Here is a 17182-nt window from a genome sequence, read left to right as displayed (position 1 = left end):
CTCATTTCTGTGGAATTCAAAAATACAAATACCTATTCATGTAGCTGTATTCACTGCTTAAAGTCATTACCCAAATATAAACATACAGAGAGAAAGAGAGCGACAAACCCAGCTATTTGAGAAGAAAATAATTCTCTAATATTCAGACCCTTCTGATGCTAAGTCACCGTGCTGTCTTTTGCGGACAGAATTCATGTCTCTCATGTCGATCATGCTGACAATGGCCTCACGGGAATCTGCCTCCACTTACTAACATTCAGTGTATAACCTAGTATCAGTAATATGGAAAAGACCTGATGGGAAATGTTATCTTCCCACCAGAAGTGCACTTTTGCTCTGCGTATACATGTTCCCTATTTAAACCTTCATTTAGCAACAGAGGCAAAAATACTTCCTGATTTCCACCTAAAACACCCCTGGGAAGAGTACCACTTTAGATCTGTCAGACAGAGACATTTTATTACCTGAAGGATGTTATCTTAACACGAAGTCTAAAATATAAATGAACTGCAATTCAGATGACTTGAGATGTAGCAGAAAGACAGAAGGGTGGAAAGTTTCCCAGAGAGATTCCACAGGGAGAAGTCTGATTTACTTAATACGGATAAATATGACAAAAAAATATTCATATCCCAAGTTTTAATAAGTTTATGGTTGACAGGAGGAATTGAAGAGAGCCTTGAGCAGCAGCTAATATGCAGAACAAGTTGTTAACTAGGAGAGTTGGAAGACGAAAAAAGAAGCTCCGAGCATATTAACTCAATTTAATGACAGAATATTTTGGACACGGAAAACCTCCCTGTTAAGATATTATGGGCCAAAGGAGGTGATGTCCTTTTTCAGTGACTTATCATTTTTATTGTGGAGTAAAAACCACAGGATCTTCATAGAGCCTCTAGTATTTAAGTTGAGCAGAGAATGTTTAGATATGAAAGGTCAGAGCTGTCTATGAAAAGACAACACGTGGGAAAGTAAACAGAGGATATATCAAGAGATTATTTTAGAATCTGCTGCCATGAAAACTTTGCCTTTTCTCAAGAGGCAGAGAAGTTCATTTCTATATTGAAACAGGGATTCGGGGTTTGCTGTTAAAAACATCAGAGCCATGAGATGATTCCTTCAGAAGTGTTATTTTGAATGTTACCATTTTTTCTTCAAGCAAAGCGACACTTTTCATGTTTGTTAATGGGTTACCAGTTTTTCCCCATGTTGAAAGCTTCAGAAAAGTTTGGTTTTGTTAGGAACGAATTTGGGTTAAGTTCATGAAGCAGGTAGATATAACCAAGTCGAAGAAAAGGAGGCAACTGGGACACAGGCTGTGGCTTAATCCTGAACTGAACAGCGTTTGCGTATGTCTTTGAGAAAAGTTTCATAACAGTTTTTCTGGCAGAGATGTGGGAGTATGACATTTTCCAGTTGTTGATTTCTTCCGTGCTCAAGAAAGAAGACATTAGCTTGTTAAAGCTTATATATAAACACAACATCATCAACAATTTAGTCTCCTAATTGCAAGATCACAAATTGCGAGTAGGTTCTTAGGGTAAACAGGTAGCATATACTAAAATTAAATGACTTTTAAAACTGTAGCAGTATATCAGAATCCTTTGGTATGCAAAAATGGAAACTGGAAATCTGCTTTTAAAAAGTTCTCAAAGAAAGCAAGAAAAATTCTTTCTTCCATCTTCTCAGCCTAGCAGTGCTACCATCAATCCCTTGGGTAAACCGAGCAATTTCCAGGAAGTTTGCCTGAATCCCATGCTACGATGCCAAAAGCAGAATTTAGTTGAAAACTATACAAAGCACTAAAGATAAATCTCTTGACTGTTTTCTGAGATTCTCTCCTATTATTAATCCCTATGCTGGACATACACAACTGTGAAGATATTAATCACAGTTTACTCTGCACAGAAAAAGTCAATAGGATGTTTAACTCTTGATTTATACGCAAGCTTTCAGTATTTCACCTGTGTAATTCTGCACAGTCAGTAGCTTATTTCTTCTAATTAAATCTTTATTTCAGCTCTCAGTGGGCCTGATTTTCCTCTTACTAACAGCAAGTTTATTAATATAACTCTCATCAATCAAATGCCGGTAGTGTCTAAATAAGATTAACGTAAGAAAAAGCAAAGTCACGTCCATTGACTTTGTACGACAGTTTTGCCGGTCTGTTCACAGCTAAACAGTGCTTACTGGACACTTAACAGAATGCTGGGCAGGGAAGGGAAGGAATTTTTTATTGTTTAGGGACCTGTTTTGAAGGAACAACTGGCAAGACGATGAAAAAAGGAAAAAATCTGCTCAGTAAGCAAAATCAGGCAGGAAGTATAACCACAAGGACTAATCATCTTTGTCCCTTTCATATGTACCGCAAACTGAAAGCTAAACTGCATATGAACATAAAATAATCTGTTACACTCAAAATTGTGTTATGGGCAAAAGCGTGTACACCTTTTTGACATAGTGAAAAAATTATTACTGTTTTCTACCAGCTCTTTATTGCCTTTACCATTCACCAAGCTGAAGCCCAGAACAGGTCAAGGACTAGTAGTTTGGCCATGGAAAAGCAAGCTACAGCCAGGTCAAGTAAAACCTCAGATTCTGCTTTGCCAGGTCAGCATGAAGCGTGTTGCCTTTTATTAGTAATGCAAAAATCATACATAGTGGACTACAATATATGTAATCATCCCTGATTCTTTTCAGCACCTATAAAATAGATGTGAAATTTTCATAATACAGATACATTTAAATGCTCTAATCAGATGTATAGAGATGAGGCAGAGGTTTGAAAGTGACTGAAGGCATGAAAGGAGCAGCAAGATAAACATTATCTAGCATCATTAAAGAATAAAATAAAATGCATTTTTGCAAAACAGGAAGTGATCTAGAGAAAATTATCTAGGAACATCAACTACCTGTGATTTTTTAAAAGTGGCAACAATAGAATGAAAGAGGGAACTAAGGCACGACAGACAGTAGGAATGTCTCATACTTAGGCTGAAGATAATTTTGAACTCCCAACCATGAGTGAAGAAACTTCAGATATACAAAAACATTTTAATAATGAAAAACAATTGTTTTTATTTTAAACATTCCAAGAATAAAGTACTTGAATGACTTAACATACCAATGAAGATGAAGATTGATTAAGAAACTGAAAGAAGTTCATGAAGAACTGAATATGGTGAAATCTCCAGTGGGCAGGACATGCGGTTACATAAATGAAGGACCAGTTAAGTGCCTTTTGGAAGACCAAAAGTTAACATTAAATAAGCCCTAAGAGCTCTTACTATGATCAGCTAACACTGTGAAAAAATGATCCCTGACAAAACCAGAACACACAACCGAGGAGAGCAGGGAAGCATTTCTGGGAGACAAAGAAAACTACTAAGAATGGACTGCTTGATGGCAACTCTGGATTTCTGTGATTTTAAATGCAAAGTAATGTCTGCTTCGTGATTCCCATGAATTGCCACTACTGATCCAAATATTTTTACACAGCATGCTATGTCAACCTCTCATAGTCACTGTATGCACACAGAAGTTAAAAATTTTGCCTTTATGCTTTCAATTTACCACCTTAGAGTATTGTATCCCTTCATTTACTATATAAAATAGAAAAAGTAGAATTAAGTGGCATAAAAAATGAAGTATAAACCTATTTCTGATTTTTCAGATTAGTAGTAGCTCTCACTCTTCTTAACGGTCAATTGACTGCTTGCTTATTATTTGACGTTGTTGCCTCCAGACCTTACAGCTATCCACAAAACTTTTTACAGTCTCCCGCAAACTATTCACCTTACTGACTCTCTAAGTAAGTAGTATACACAGGTCTGTGTACTATATGGGACGAGAAGTACAACTCCTTTAACTGTACCTTCTATGCATTATTTCATTTTTATTTTTGTGAAGTGTCATCAAAATACTTAAAACTGCAGCTGCCTTTCTCTCCTTAAACAATGTGCTTACCTGAATTAGGTGTGAAAGTTCCATCAAGTCAACAAGAAAATCTTTTTCACATACTGCCTGATCCCTCCCAGCCATCACAAAGCACTTCATCAGGTAGTTCAAAAAGGAGGTCTGCAGTGCCCAGCTACCAGTGAGAAAGGTGGGAATTTAACTATAACAGATACGTGGGAAGGCTGGGCTCTCCTGTTTGTTTGAACTCCAAGCAGGCTAATTTAGAGTTTCCTGAGTCAGTGCACACAGCTTTAAGGTGTTTAAGGAATATTATGACACTGAAAATCAGACAAACCAGAACTCTGTCCCACACCGGTATCTTTAGTGCAGAAATGTGCAGGACCAACCTCTGCCACCTGCACATGGGCACACAATTCCCTCACGTAATTCCTGCCAGTCAGTTCAACTACTATTTCTACAGCCAGCACTAGACCGTGCCCCGGAATGAACTGCTGGCATCCCCACGTTAATATGGAAAGCTGACATCAAAAGCTGCTAATTAAAGTAAGTTAGCGAATTATGAGAGATGTATAGAATAAGGACTAAGAGACTTTATCTTCCTCCAGTGAAATTATGCCGTTACAGGTGACGGACGTTAAGTACAGCAAAGCTAGGAAGTACAAAACACACCTGCACTTAGGCCATGGTTTTAGTTAGCCAAATTCTTTGTGATAACCAGGAGGCATACCTCCTGGTAGACGGAAGGCTAATTAGTCATACCCTACACAAGCAGTTACATTGTTACACAACTGACTACAGAAAATTTCTGCTTTGCCAGTTGTAAGTAAAAAGAAACGGCGGAAAACTGTGTGCATCTTTTATCTGCAGGACCACACTCTGACTTCTACATAAACCCAGCAGGTTTATATGCTGACACCTGTTAATTCCCTGCACAAGACGGGAACAAGAAGGTCGCTGGGATATTTGCCATGTAATGGCATCCAAAAATGGTTTTGTATCAGGATACACAATGGGCAAAGTCAGTGGCAAATTGGTGAAATTTTTATTTCTCACAATATTTGGCTAATCAGCCCTGAAATCTTCCTTGGACCAAAAAGATATCATGTCTATCGTGAAGAAGTATTGTGGATAGGCACTTCTCTCTGTAAGCTGGGATTTGTAGTAGGCAGAGCTGAGGGAGAAAGAATGAGGGTGATAATTCCATGTGTTTCCTAATTACGATGCACTAGCACCATGCACTAGCACCTTAACAAAATGCTTTAATTCAAGACCGTACTGCATTACCAAAATATGACTTAATTCTTTCATGAGTGTATTTCTATAACAAAGGCAATGCAATGCTAACTTGTAATCTATGATATTGATTCTTTGTGCTAAAAAAATTGTAATGATGGAAAGAAATATGATGTATTCTTCATAAAAACATTTTCACTTTACAAAGCAGGTAAATTCTGATTTTTAGTTGTTATTATTCATATTTGATGCAGTCCTATCTTTAAAAGAATTAATTTCCTTTCATGCCCAGCTCGATTTCATTAATGGGGTGAAAAGAGAAAACCCTAAAAAATGTCCACTTGCCAAATGAAATGTTACTTTACTACTTAATGTATGTTTTCTCATTAAAAAAGGCGCTTTTTTCTTTTTCTTAAATTTCCTCAAGTTCCTGTTTCTATGACTATGTAGACAATATATTTTCAAGCAGAAGTCAAATAGAAGAGTAGACATAAAACCCACTTATCCAGAGCTATGCAAGTATATCAGTCCTGTTCATAGAATCACAGAATCATAGAATCGTCTAGGTTGGAAGAGACCCTTGGGATCATCGAGTCCAACCATCTACCCTACACTACAAAGTTCTCCCCTACACCATATCCCCCAACACCACATCTAAATGGCTCTTAAACACATCCAGGGATGGTGACTCAACCACCTCCCTGGGCAGCCTATTCCAATGCCCAACCACTCTTTCTGTGAAGAATTCTTTCCTAATGTTCAGTCTAAACCTACCCTGCTGGAGCTTGAAGCCATTCCCTCTCGTTCTGTCATTAATTACCTGTGCGAAGAGACCAGCACCAACCTCTCTACAGTGTCCTTTCAAGTAGTTGTAGAGAGTGATGAGGTCTCCCCTCAGCCTCCTCTTCCTCATACTAAACAGTCCCAGCTCCTTCAACCGCTCTTCATATGATTTGTTTTCCAGGCCCTTCACCAGCTTCGTTGCCCTCCTCTGCACCCGCTCCAGCACCTCGATATCTCTCTTGGATTGAGGTGCCCAAAACTGGACACGATACTCCAGGTGTGGCCTCACCAGTGCTGAGTACAGGGGCACAATCACCTCCCTACTTCTGCTGGTCACGCTATTTCTAATACAAGCCAGGATGCCGTTGGCTTTCTTGGCCACCTGGGCACACTGCCAAACAACGTTGATGAACATTGAAATACCTTCACCATGAAATTAAGAAAAAATAGTAACCACAGATCATTTCAGACAAAAAAAAGTCCTCCCTTTTTTGGCTATGGTACTAGGTTGCCATACATGCTACTTCAAATAATCACTGGGGGCCTTTTTATGTGGAGCTATATCCATTTGCAAGCAACCCTGAATTTTCCAACCCATGATGAGGTCATGACTTTGCTGGGAAAAAGTGTTAATTGACATGATGTAGCTAACACTTTATTGGCTACAGCTGATTCAGAAATGCCTATAAAGAATCTAGTCTGAAAGTATAATTCATCAAAATGGAAGTATCAAGTGATTTTAAAAGGCTGATCAGCTGGCACCAACACACCTCCTTTCTTCCAGCAACAAACTTATTCTTGTACCTTTTACCCAGTATTTTCCAAAACCCCCTTAGTTATGTGTGAAAAGCTCTGGTACTTCTCCAGCATGACTCTACAGCGTACTTATAGAATGCCACAGTATTTTTCATGCCAGCCTTGTGGTTTAAACAAATGGATTTCTTTTTTTTTTTTTTTTTTGAGAGCTTCAAAATTATTAGGAAGTAATATGGACGGCCTACAGAGTAGTGTTAGACTACTCTCAAGAAGACAGTACTCTCTCCTCCTGAAACCAAAGATTTTTGCAGAGAAGAGTGCAAGACAGATGGAAGAAAGAAGAAAAGAAGTGATGCTGCCTCATAGATAAGGGCTGATATATTTTCTGTGTTTCATGACAGAATAAGAATATTTGTGTCTTCTTTTCTAACCTAACAACTGTTTCAATATTCTTCTACCTCTTACTCAATGAAACATACAATAAAGAATTTAATGTAGTTGCAATTTAAATTTCAATTTTTGTAAAACAATTGTTCTGATTTTTAGGTCCATGATGATTTAAACAACACCAACAAAACTGATACCAATTAAAAAAAAAAACCACCTACCTGATGAGATGTCTATTCGGTTCTTCTTCACTAGGGTGACATTGATATGGACGCTGACTTTGCCCTCATTTATGTCAATCTCAACATTCCCCAGGTCATCTGCAAACTTGCTGAAGACAAGAAGTCCATTGGGGTTCCACGTTCGGAAAAGGAAACTGACTGAAAACAGATCCTGGCTTGGACGACCAGGAACCTCAAGGTAACTGGTGGCATTGAAAAAGACAGGCACTGTATGTGGCTCCACACAAGAAAAACTTAAATTTCCCTAAGTAAAACACAAAAAAAAGAAAAAACATAAGCAAAATGGTAAGATTCTACTAAATTCATAGCTAACTCTAAAAAGTGTTCTAAGTTTCCTTCAACCTAGAGACTACTCTGATTAATGCAAGCTGCATATAAAAATGTGTGTTTAATATTATCAATATTGTTACTATTACAATGTTGTTGCTGATGTTTCTGTTTTGCCTAGCAGTGACTCCATTGTATTTTTACTGTACATACACACAATAAGAGGCAGTCTTGGCCCTGAAGACATATAGTCTAACTAAGACAAAGCTTAGACAAAAGCATTAATATTCCCAGTTCAAAGATGAAAAAATGAATCACAGAGAAAATTGGGCTTGTTTGTGGTCACCAAAGAAGCCTATAATGGAGCAGTAATTCCTCCTTTTATAAAAAATACAGCTTTCCAAATACCCTTATATCAATATGTCAATCAATACAATACATGAGGTTGTGAAAGAAGGATGTACAATACCTCATGAAGAGCTAAACCCCTCCATTATGTTTTCTGCTGAATAATACTTCATTCCATGAACCAGAAGGATTTGGAGTAGGTGATCGTGAACAATGCCTAATATTTGTAGTCAATAATTTTCTTTGTAAAAGAAAATGTGGTTTCACACTGTAAAATTTAACTCTCTGGGAAATTGACAAAAATCCAGTAAACTTTATTGATTTCCAAGGCTTTAAATCGTATCTTTAAACAAGACTAGAATTAGGGACATGAATTTTTCACTCTGGTTCTCATGTCATTTCTCATGAAAGACCATGACGGTAGAATGTATTACAATTTTTTTCTTTAGAAATCATAAATAATTTGTAGCAATCTCTATCCAGAATTGACTTTTTAATGCATGAATGTAAATATAACTGGAAAATTTTCTCTGCTGAAGAATTCCTCTAACATGTGGCAAAGTGGATCCTGTTCTGTGGTCAGGTTTTCTGACGGACTGTGGCAGATGGATAGTCTATGGCAATTTCAGTTCATTTGGCAAGGAAGAATTTTATCTGATGCACTATGGAAATTATTACTATGATCAAGATAGCAATTCCTTTGATATTTATTTGTACGTTAAAAAAATATTAAGGATTGAACAGCATTTTGGAGGTACATAGGTGTTTAGAGATGAGGTTCACCTAAGCACTGGCCAGAATCCCAATAGGAGTCAGTCATCGTCTTTATCACATAAATATTTTTAAACTCCATATTACCAGCTTCCTGTTATAAGCTGCTATGTCACATATTTTTGTATTCATAGTGTATAAATGCATCTGTAAAGTTCATCTTGAGGGAAGTTAGAGAATTTGGAAGCAAGGTAGGAAGCTTGTGTTTGAAAATGTGTAGGAGGAAAGGCTTAAGTAAATTTTTTTAGAAGTAATTATTTTCAATTGGAGATGGGCCAGATGATGTCAATAAGGAAGCAAGATTTAGCACTCAATTACCAATATCCAAACCCTCCACTTCTTAAAAGAACAACACATCAGAAAACACCTTATCTGCATCATAGCAAGATACCACCTGTGTGGCAGATTAAGCTTCTCGTATTGTATTTCCATGTCAAAACTAAATGAGCTCTCAGATACATTCTTCGATTACTCTGCATAACCACCTCTTTTTTCCTACAGAGTGTCAGAAGTTATACTGCCACACAGTCTACCCGTAAAGACCAGTAGAACCAGTAGCAACTAGACTATCAGGCTGGCAGCCTCCATTATCAGTTAAGAAACACTGAAGTTTCTAATAATCTGGAACTAGTAAAGAGACGTCTTTATGCTGCTCTCCTAAAACATTGGTTCCTATCTTTATGACAAAATCTCAGCATTACAAACCATGTTCTTTTCATACACCTGCGTTCCATGGATAACAAAAAATATCCAAGGATTCAGTAAAATAATTTGGAACTATAGGAAGCTTTTCAATTGCAGTGTGAATGAGAGAAATTACAGCTACTTTCTGAGTAAAGGCAAAGGACCTCCCCTTATGCCCTTTGCTGCTAAGCTGCTTTGGCTATTCTGGGGTTTTATTGGTTTAAAAGTTGCCTAGAGATTATAAATTTTCAACCAAATAAGCATTAAATCAAAGTAGTGAACTCATCTGTTTGAATAGTTTTAGTCTGAACATTTCCAAGCGTGCTACAGAATACTTTTGGTTAAACCATAAATTTTACATGCAGGGAAAAAAAAAAAGCTGGAGAGTGGCTGAAATTCCCTTTGTAACCCTTTTATAACATTCTCAGCGTAATAGTAACCCTATGGATTAGAAACAACTTCTGGTCCATAGTTAAGGCAGTTCTGTGTAGACACAGAGGGCGACTGCATTTCGTAAGAGCTGCCAACTCACGGTTCAGTCACAGATGCCAATTAAGTAGTGCTCAGAAAGCATTTTGTTAGACATTTTCAGGAGCTTCTCTTTCTGCCTTGTTACCATGAGGAACTAACAATTTCTTCATAACAAGAGGGCCCTCACATCCAATTGACACACTCCTGTCGTCCTGGTGCATGGGCTACTTGCATGTATAACACCTATTAATGTTAATGGCACCAAATTCATTCAGATCCTTTTTCACATCAGTGAATGCATTTATTGGGAACCGCATGAAAGGTTTCCTGAGGAAGTAACATATAATTCTGATTTCTCTGCTAGTTAGTGTTTTCCCTACTGAGCTATTCAGATTAATCTGAACTGGATTATCAATTCCCTCTATGGCTGTAATTCACAAGATGACACCTCTTTTAAGTAAAGCCCATCTGATATAGATTGCTCATTAGGTCTAAGTCAAAAGTTTGAGCTAATCTCAGTTTGTCTCTATAATAGCATCCCTGTTTCTCAAAGGGAAAGAGATCCTTTTCTGTAGATTCAGTGACTTGCTGAATAGTTCCCTGGGCAGTGACATCTGGAAGTCAAACAAATACTGTGCATTTGTACTGAAACTGTTGGTCTTACTGGAGAATTTTTCATACTACATTGGAATGGAAATGGTGAAAACATCTTAATTTGGGTAGCTTGAGCTTTGTATCGTGATCTTTAATCTGTGTTGCAAATTAGCTTCCTGTTTACCTCTTATAAATCAATTTTGCCTATCCACATTCAGATGTTATCTCTTGTGGAAATACTACCGGGTCTTAAAACCTTTCCCAATTAAGAGAGCTACTGGCTGCATACATAGCTCCCAAAAGAGAAGTAATGAGTTTATTAAGACTACAATACCTGTTAAATCAGGATGTATTACACAGTACAGGCAATGTACTGTATGCTAATGATTATCATGTTATTTCAGTATTTTTCTCAAAATAGCTTATTACTCATCTTTGAGCTTAACATAATGTTCACTTAATATAAATAATTTAAAGAAAACACTCATCTTATGTTTGTATATGATTGCACACAGTAATACATGGCATAGGAGTTGCAGAAGAGGGTGGAGCATAGACCTAATGGACGTAATGATGGAGGGTAGCAAATATGATTCTCCTCAGCATTTTTCAGTAACAGGCTTTAAAATTTGAGAGACTGATCTGTGGAAACTGAATCCAATTAGTATTCACACTGCCTGTCCTTAGTATACCGCTGGGTAGTAAAATTTGATAAAGTGACTAAAACCCTAAACTCAAAATTCTCTGGACTTCTTGTTAGCTGCATATTCTAGTCTTGTACAAGGTACAAGGGTCAATATTACTATTGATATATATTTATGTTATATTTTTGGTTATATTTTAGTAGAAAACATAGAAAAGATGGACTGGATGTCTGTTTGCAAGTGTGTTCCCTGTTTCTGCCTTAGTCCTGAGTCAAGCTGTATACAAGAGTTAGAACCTATTGTGCTACTTAGTCACTGCCAACTCTTGTTTGCAACTTGGTTCAGGAGGAAAGCAGACACCCCCATTCCCTTTCTCAGTGGTCCTTTTCTCCCCGACTCTCCCTTTTGAGGATCTTTATCACTTTTCTCATCTATCTTCTACGAAAATAGATCAGGCCCCAGCAATAGGAGCAACGATAACAGCTCAAGACCATAATCTGACTCATTCTCTCCAAAGAGCCGTTGCCATCTTCTGTTGCACAAAGGACTGCCAGACTTTTCCCCCCCTTATTCTTACCTTCTAAATCGCAAAGAAAACCATTATTTATGTCACTGTTGGACTTTATTTAAATTTAAAATACTTTTAAATTGTCTTTACATCCTTACTCTTCAGTAAATTAGAGATGCTTGGTGGTGCTTTTTTGCACATAACACCTATGTATATGAGACCTAATTTTTTTTTTAACTTCAATTTTTTTTCAGAGACAAATCAAGATTATCCTCTTATTATGACCTTTGATTCTCTAGGCCTCTTCATTCTGTAAAATTAAGTTGTCAAGTCCCTTTCACTGTACAACTTCTGAAATTCAACTATCTGCATCTAAGAATATTTTTTTCTTCTGTCTTACACTTCTTTAATATCCTTCTTTCCTCTGGTTTTTTTTCGCCCTTTCGCACTTCTCATCACCATACTGATTACTTTGCTTGTGTTCCACTTCATTCCATTTGGTCTTGCCTTTTCAGATAATACACTGTTTTGGGGAGGGTGTGCCTCCTGTTATGGGTTTGTACAGGGTCTCCTACAATGGAGCTTTGATCCTTGTTGGATTGCCTAAGTGCCATCATTGTAAACATGATTAACAGCAACAGTAGTCTCAACCAAGTCTATTTTTCATGCTAAATCAGGCTAAAAACTTGGAGGAGAAAAGCTTTTGTAAGAAACATAAAGATCCATGTTGATTTAGAGTAAAATTGATTTTACTTTTGAAGAACTGAAGCAACTGAAGTAATTCTACTGAAAACAAGGGGCACTTCTACTTTTATAACCATTCTCAGAATTGGAAATCAACAGAAACATCAAATTAAACTCGCTTGCCACAGCCTCTTGATGTAGCACTAACACTGCCAAAGCTGCTTATGTGGATTTTACTTCCATGTAACAGGTAACAGAATTTTAAAAACAAAGAAAGAAATAAACAAATAAAAAACAGAGAAATGATTTTACGGAGACTTTACAAGCCTGCCAGCTATGCCACACTTCTGAAAGGATAGGGTTTGCACTACGAAAGCCTCTTAAGTAACACTTCTGTTCAGAAAGAGGCTTTAAGACTATGTCCTGCTAATTTGAAGTGGACTTGACTGTGCAATATAGAAAGACTGCTCCTGTGCAAAGATCCTTTTCTGACTCAGGCATCAGTCTTTGAAAATCACGGTTACATTACAAGCTTGGAATGCACTGCAGGCAACAATTCACAGGCAATTTTAGAAAAAAAAAAAAAAAAAAAAAAGAAAAAGTCAAAGATTCAGGAGATCATGCGGCTGCATCAAGAGAATTGCAGAAGTGGAGTCTTCCTCCATGGCATATATGCTCTTTGGCATTGACAATACTGAAAAAATTCATGTATAGAAAAGGTTGTAAATATCAAGCTGTATTACCGAGTTTGTATAGGCAAACATCACATGTTCCAAATTATCCTTCATATTACCTTGACCATTTAGCCGTATTGTTCATGGAATGTTGAAGTCCATTATATGGAACTTCAGTATTACTATCCAAGGAGTAATCAAATGGTAATCAACTCTTTGCACTTCATCATCACTGCATATGTAAATCTTTACTCTTTATTACATAAAGAGAAAAGCAGTAGCGGAACCATACATATTGTTAGCAGGATTTTTTGAAGGCTGTAAACTCATACAGAAGAAAGCCTTGAACAACTTATTCAGACGATCTCAAACTCATGGCAATAATACATTTATTTCTTAGCCACGTTGCCTTTGTATGCCAGCAAGCAATTTTAGGAATATTTAAAGCCTTAAAAATACAGTAATTAAAGCACATTCTTTCTCAATAACCCTGCCCATAGAGCCGCAAGTTTGAACATGAAAGCAACTATGAATGCTTAAGCAAGAGAAAAAATAGAATAAAATGTTAATAAGCTCTGTAATGTTAACAAGCTAAATAATGATTTTCAAGACTAATATCTTGAGGCTTTTCAGAGCTACCAGAAAGGCCTGTAGGAGCATTCCCTTCCAATGATTTTTGCACTCCAGCAATCCAAATAGCTCTGCAGGGATGGAAGATATCAGGATCTAAAGCCACAAGAAAGTTGCAATTGATTTAGTAATAAATCTTGTCTGCACTGGTTTTGGACTACTGTAATTTGGGAAGGAAGGAAAGAAGTACTAATTGGTTCAGCTGATTTTCTTTTAAAAAGTAGTTATCTGATACTGAAGGTTAAATATGGAAAGAAGAAATGACACCAGAAGCAAAATGCTCAGATATAAAAAAAAGTCACAAATGTACATACAGTAAGATCTTTGGGTATGTGACAAAATTTGTTTTGTGTTCCATATCATTCCAGTATATCACAAGGGTATCAGCTACACACATGCACAAACCTTCTAGTCTGCTTTAGAAGGAGAAGCAGAAGTTTAGATGAACATTAAATTATGCTCTTACCATGTTAGAAGGTTCCAATTTCTTCCTCTTGGCAAGGTCAGTGATATTATTGCCATTGTAGTTGATGCTCTCCATGCAGCCTTTGAAATTTTTCCTGCTGTTAGAACTTGGCTTCCCAGAAAAAGGCATGCCTCCAAAGGTGATCTTTGAATGAAACAGAATACGGTAGATAGGTACTGGAGGGCAAAGACTTTTAAACAAATTTGCTGTAGATGTATTTGCTTTCTTTGAACACTCAGACATGGCAAATGAGAGAGCTGGCAACACTGCTTACAGACAAAGGAAGTATCAAATAAGCACTGCAAAAGCAGAAAAAAAATCTGTACTGAATTTGTGGTTGCAAGTATTTATGGTAGTAAATCCCAAGTATTATTACAACTGTCCAAACAGTGAGCAGAGACATATGACAGTTGTTCCTATATGGACTGCTGCTCTGATCACTACTGAACAATACGTATTTCAAACAAAGAACATGGAATAAGTGTCCATCACAGTATTTTTCTAAACAAGAGTAGATATGAAATTAGCCAAATTATGTGATTTGAATCATTCACTCAGCTCTAACTATGTGCCAGAGCTCAGACCACACCACCACAGCTGTGGGTCCAATACAATGCATTTGTTTCCTTTAATGCTTATATATCTACTTATCTACTTTATCCAGAAGAATTTCACAGAATCACATAGTTAAAGATGCTATCCCCTGTTAGATAGAAGTACCTTCCACTACCGAGAACACGCCTTCTTCATACAGTTATAGTCAATGAGGAGTTATCACATGACTTGGCAGGCCAAATCAGCTCCATAGAGAAGATGAAGAGAACACCACAAAGACTCAGCCATCAAGGTCAAACAGGAATTGCTTTTCCCTTAATGCTGAATTTCATTACCCTAAAACACTGGGTTGTCCAGAATCTCTACTGCTAAAAAATGAAGAAAACCAAATATTTTACAAACTAGAAGGGTTCGTCTCTTGTGAAGTCTCTTCCTGTCACTCTGCAGAGACCATACAGGTCTCTACCCTCTACCGCATCAGGGTCTTTTCTAAAATGTTTAGAAGTGAATAAATGCTACACGTTTTCATTAATGTTTTGCAGCCCAAATGTGAGGAATAAGGGACTCATGAGATTAGTCCCTGCAATCTATGCTAAGTATTTATATCCAATAGATATCCAATAGATGATGGCATAAATAGTAATGACACCTAGCTTCCCTGGCCAACGAGTGCTCACAAAAATGTCTACTTGCAGTCTGCTGCTGAGATTTGGCAGAGCCAAGCTTTTAAATATCATTCATTGTTAATTGCATTTGTTATTACTGAGAGCAGGAAAGCGCTCTAGGGACAGATTTTCCATTTTCAAAGCATCTAAGATATAACTTTCTATCCCAAAGAGGAGGCTTTGACTTGGCATCTAAGAACTAAAGCTATACAGCTGAAGCCCAAAATCTTTATAAATAGCACATACCAGCTACATAAAAGCATTTTGCGGGACACATCCTCAGGTATTATAAATTGACATGACTCAACTTTAGAGAAGATACAGTGCTTTACATGAACTGAAGAATGTGACTGTAATATTTTAATGGCTGTCAAACATTCTTTTGCATGTTATAGTCATGTGTTTGGACAAGACAAAATGGAAAGGACAAGGAGAAAAACTGCAAAAACCACATACCATGACAATGAGGTAAGAGTGACTCATAGGATTTTTTTTTTTTTTTACCTTGAAAATGCAATCAGAAATTATGTTTATTCACCTTTTGTGCTTACTTAACTTTTCTGAAAGAGATCAACCTAGAAACTGCTTTTTCTATGGAAAATAGTTTTGATTCTTCCAGGTTTATCCACTGCGATTAATTTATCACAAGGGCAACACATTTAAATTTAGCCTTTGATGACTAACTCCAAAACCAGTGACATAACTGAGAGGAAAGGAAGGAGAAGAGGTTAAGGCTCTGGCATTTATATGAACCACAGAAACATCTATCTACACACACTCAAATAGGTTCCATTAAACACAAGGGGATCCACGTATATGGAGACTGAAATGTATCTTTGAGAACTGCCAGTGAGGTCTCTAATGTCAGAGAAGAGAGGAAGGTGAATCTCCCCGATTCTGCTTTTACTAGAGGTGAAGTCATTATATGCAATATATTTATTATGTAAACATGCAACATATACATTTATATATATGTTTATATATGTGTGTGTGCATGAATTATACATATATATGTTTATATATGTGTGTGCGTGAATTGCTCAACCCTGGCTTATGGTATTCAGCCTTTTTCTGTAGTTTGCTCACTCGAAAATCTTTAATAAAAACTATTTATGTGAATTTTCAGTAGCTCAATTCAGATCTTCAATGCTCAATGAGTAATAGAGGTACAGGCAAATTTTTCATTATTTTCTCATTATAACTGCTACCAAAGAAAGAATTCATAAAGATTTTTGGAATATAAGTAAATATTTGATTCAGTAACATTTACGATGATAGGTAATTTTTTCAAACATTCATATCATATTCTTGATCAAAAGATTGTTTGTAAAAATATCAATACACAAGTTAATTCAAAATTTTCTGCATTGCATCATTTTGATTCCCTCTCACTGCTTAAAAAGTTGCAAGGATGGAAATACATGTATTTGGCTCAGCCAACCACATTAATTCTCATTAGAAACACTAAAGAGTGCAAGAAAATCATTATACAAAGTTTGTAATAACCAACATGCTGAAGTTCATATACCAATTTAGAGGAACTGAACAAGTTCATAATAGCAGTAGCCAGTGTGTAATCAAACAACAAATCCATGTTTAATTACTACCAACACCTCTGTGCATTAACCTGGCTGATTAAACAGAAGTTTTTTTAGAACTTCCCTAAATCTTTATTGCTTCTTTATAAAAAGAAGTTATCGATGGCACATTTTTGAAAATACAAGGAAGTACTTAGCTAAGATAAGAAAGATCAAGATCCATATTAGTAAAAAGGTTCTAGTCTTCTTGCTTTGCTAAAAATAAATACTGTCACCGCAGAATGAGGCTTTCTGATTCAAGTGCAAAATTACCACCTGAACGGAATAACAGACTGTAGGATTTTTTTTTTAATTCGCTTCCTGC

General features: G+C 36.7%; 1 protein-coding gene across 1 annotated transcript in view; it reads right to left on the bottom strand.

Annotated features, from left to right (window-relative positions):
• Positions 1–17182, bottom strand: part of CNTNAP2 (contactin associated protein 2) — an 864917-nt gene that overhangs the window by 589601 nt on the left and 258134 nt on the right. Inside the window, exons 7-8 of the mRNA XM_074146844.1 lie at positions 14061–14204; positions 7299–7563 (exon numbers count right to left, since the gene is read on the bottom strand). Coding sequence (XP_074002945.1) covers positions 7299–7563; positions 14061–14204 — 409 coding nt within the window. The remainder of the gene's footprint in view (positions 1–7298; positions 7564–14060; positions 14205–17182) is intronic.

The sequence above is a fragment of the Numenius arquata genome, chromosome 4, assembly GCF_964106895.1.
Source record: "Numenius arquata chromosome 4, bNumArq3.hap1.1, whole genome shotgun sequence".
NCBI classification, from domain to species: domain Eukaryota; kingdom Metazoa; phylum Chordata; class Aves; order Charadriiformes; family Scolopacidae; genus Numenius; species Numenius arquata.
The sequence above is the reverse complement of the archived record's forward strand: the minus strand, read 5'-3'. Positions and strand labels throughout refer to the sequence as shown.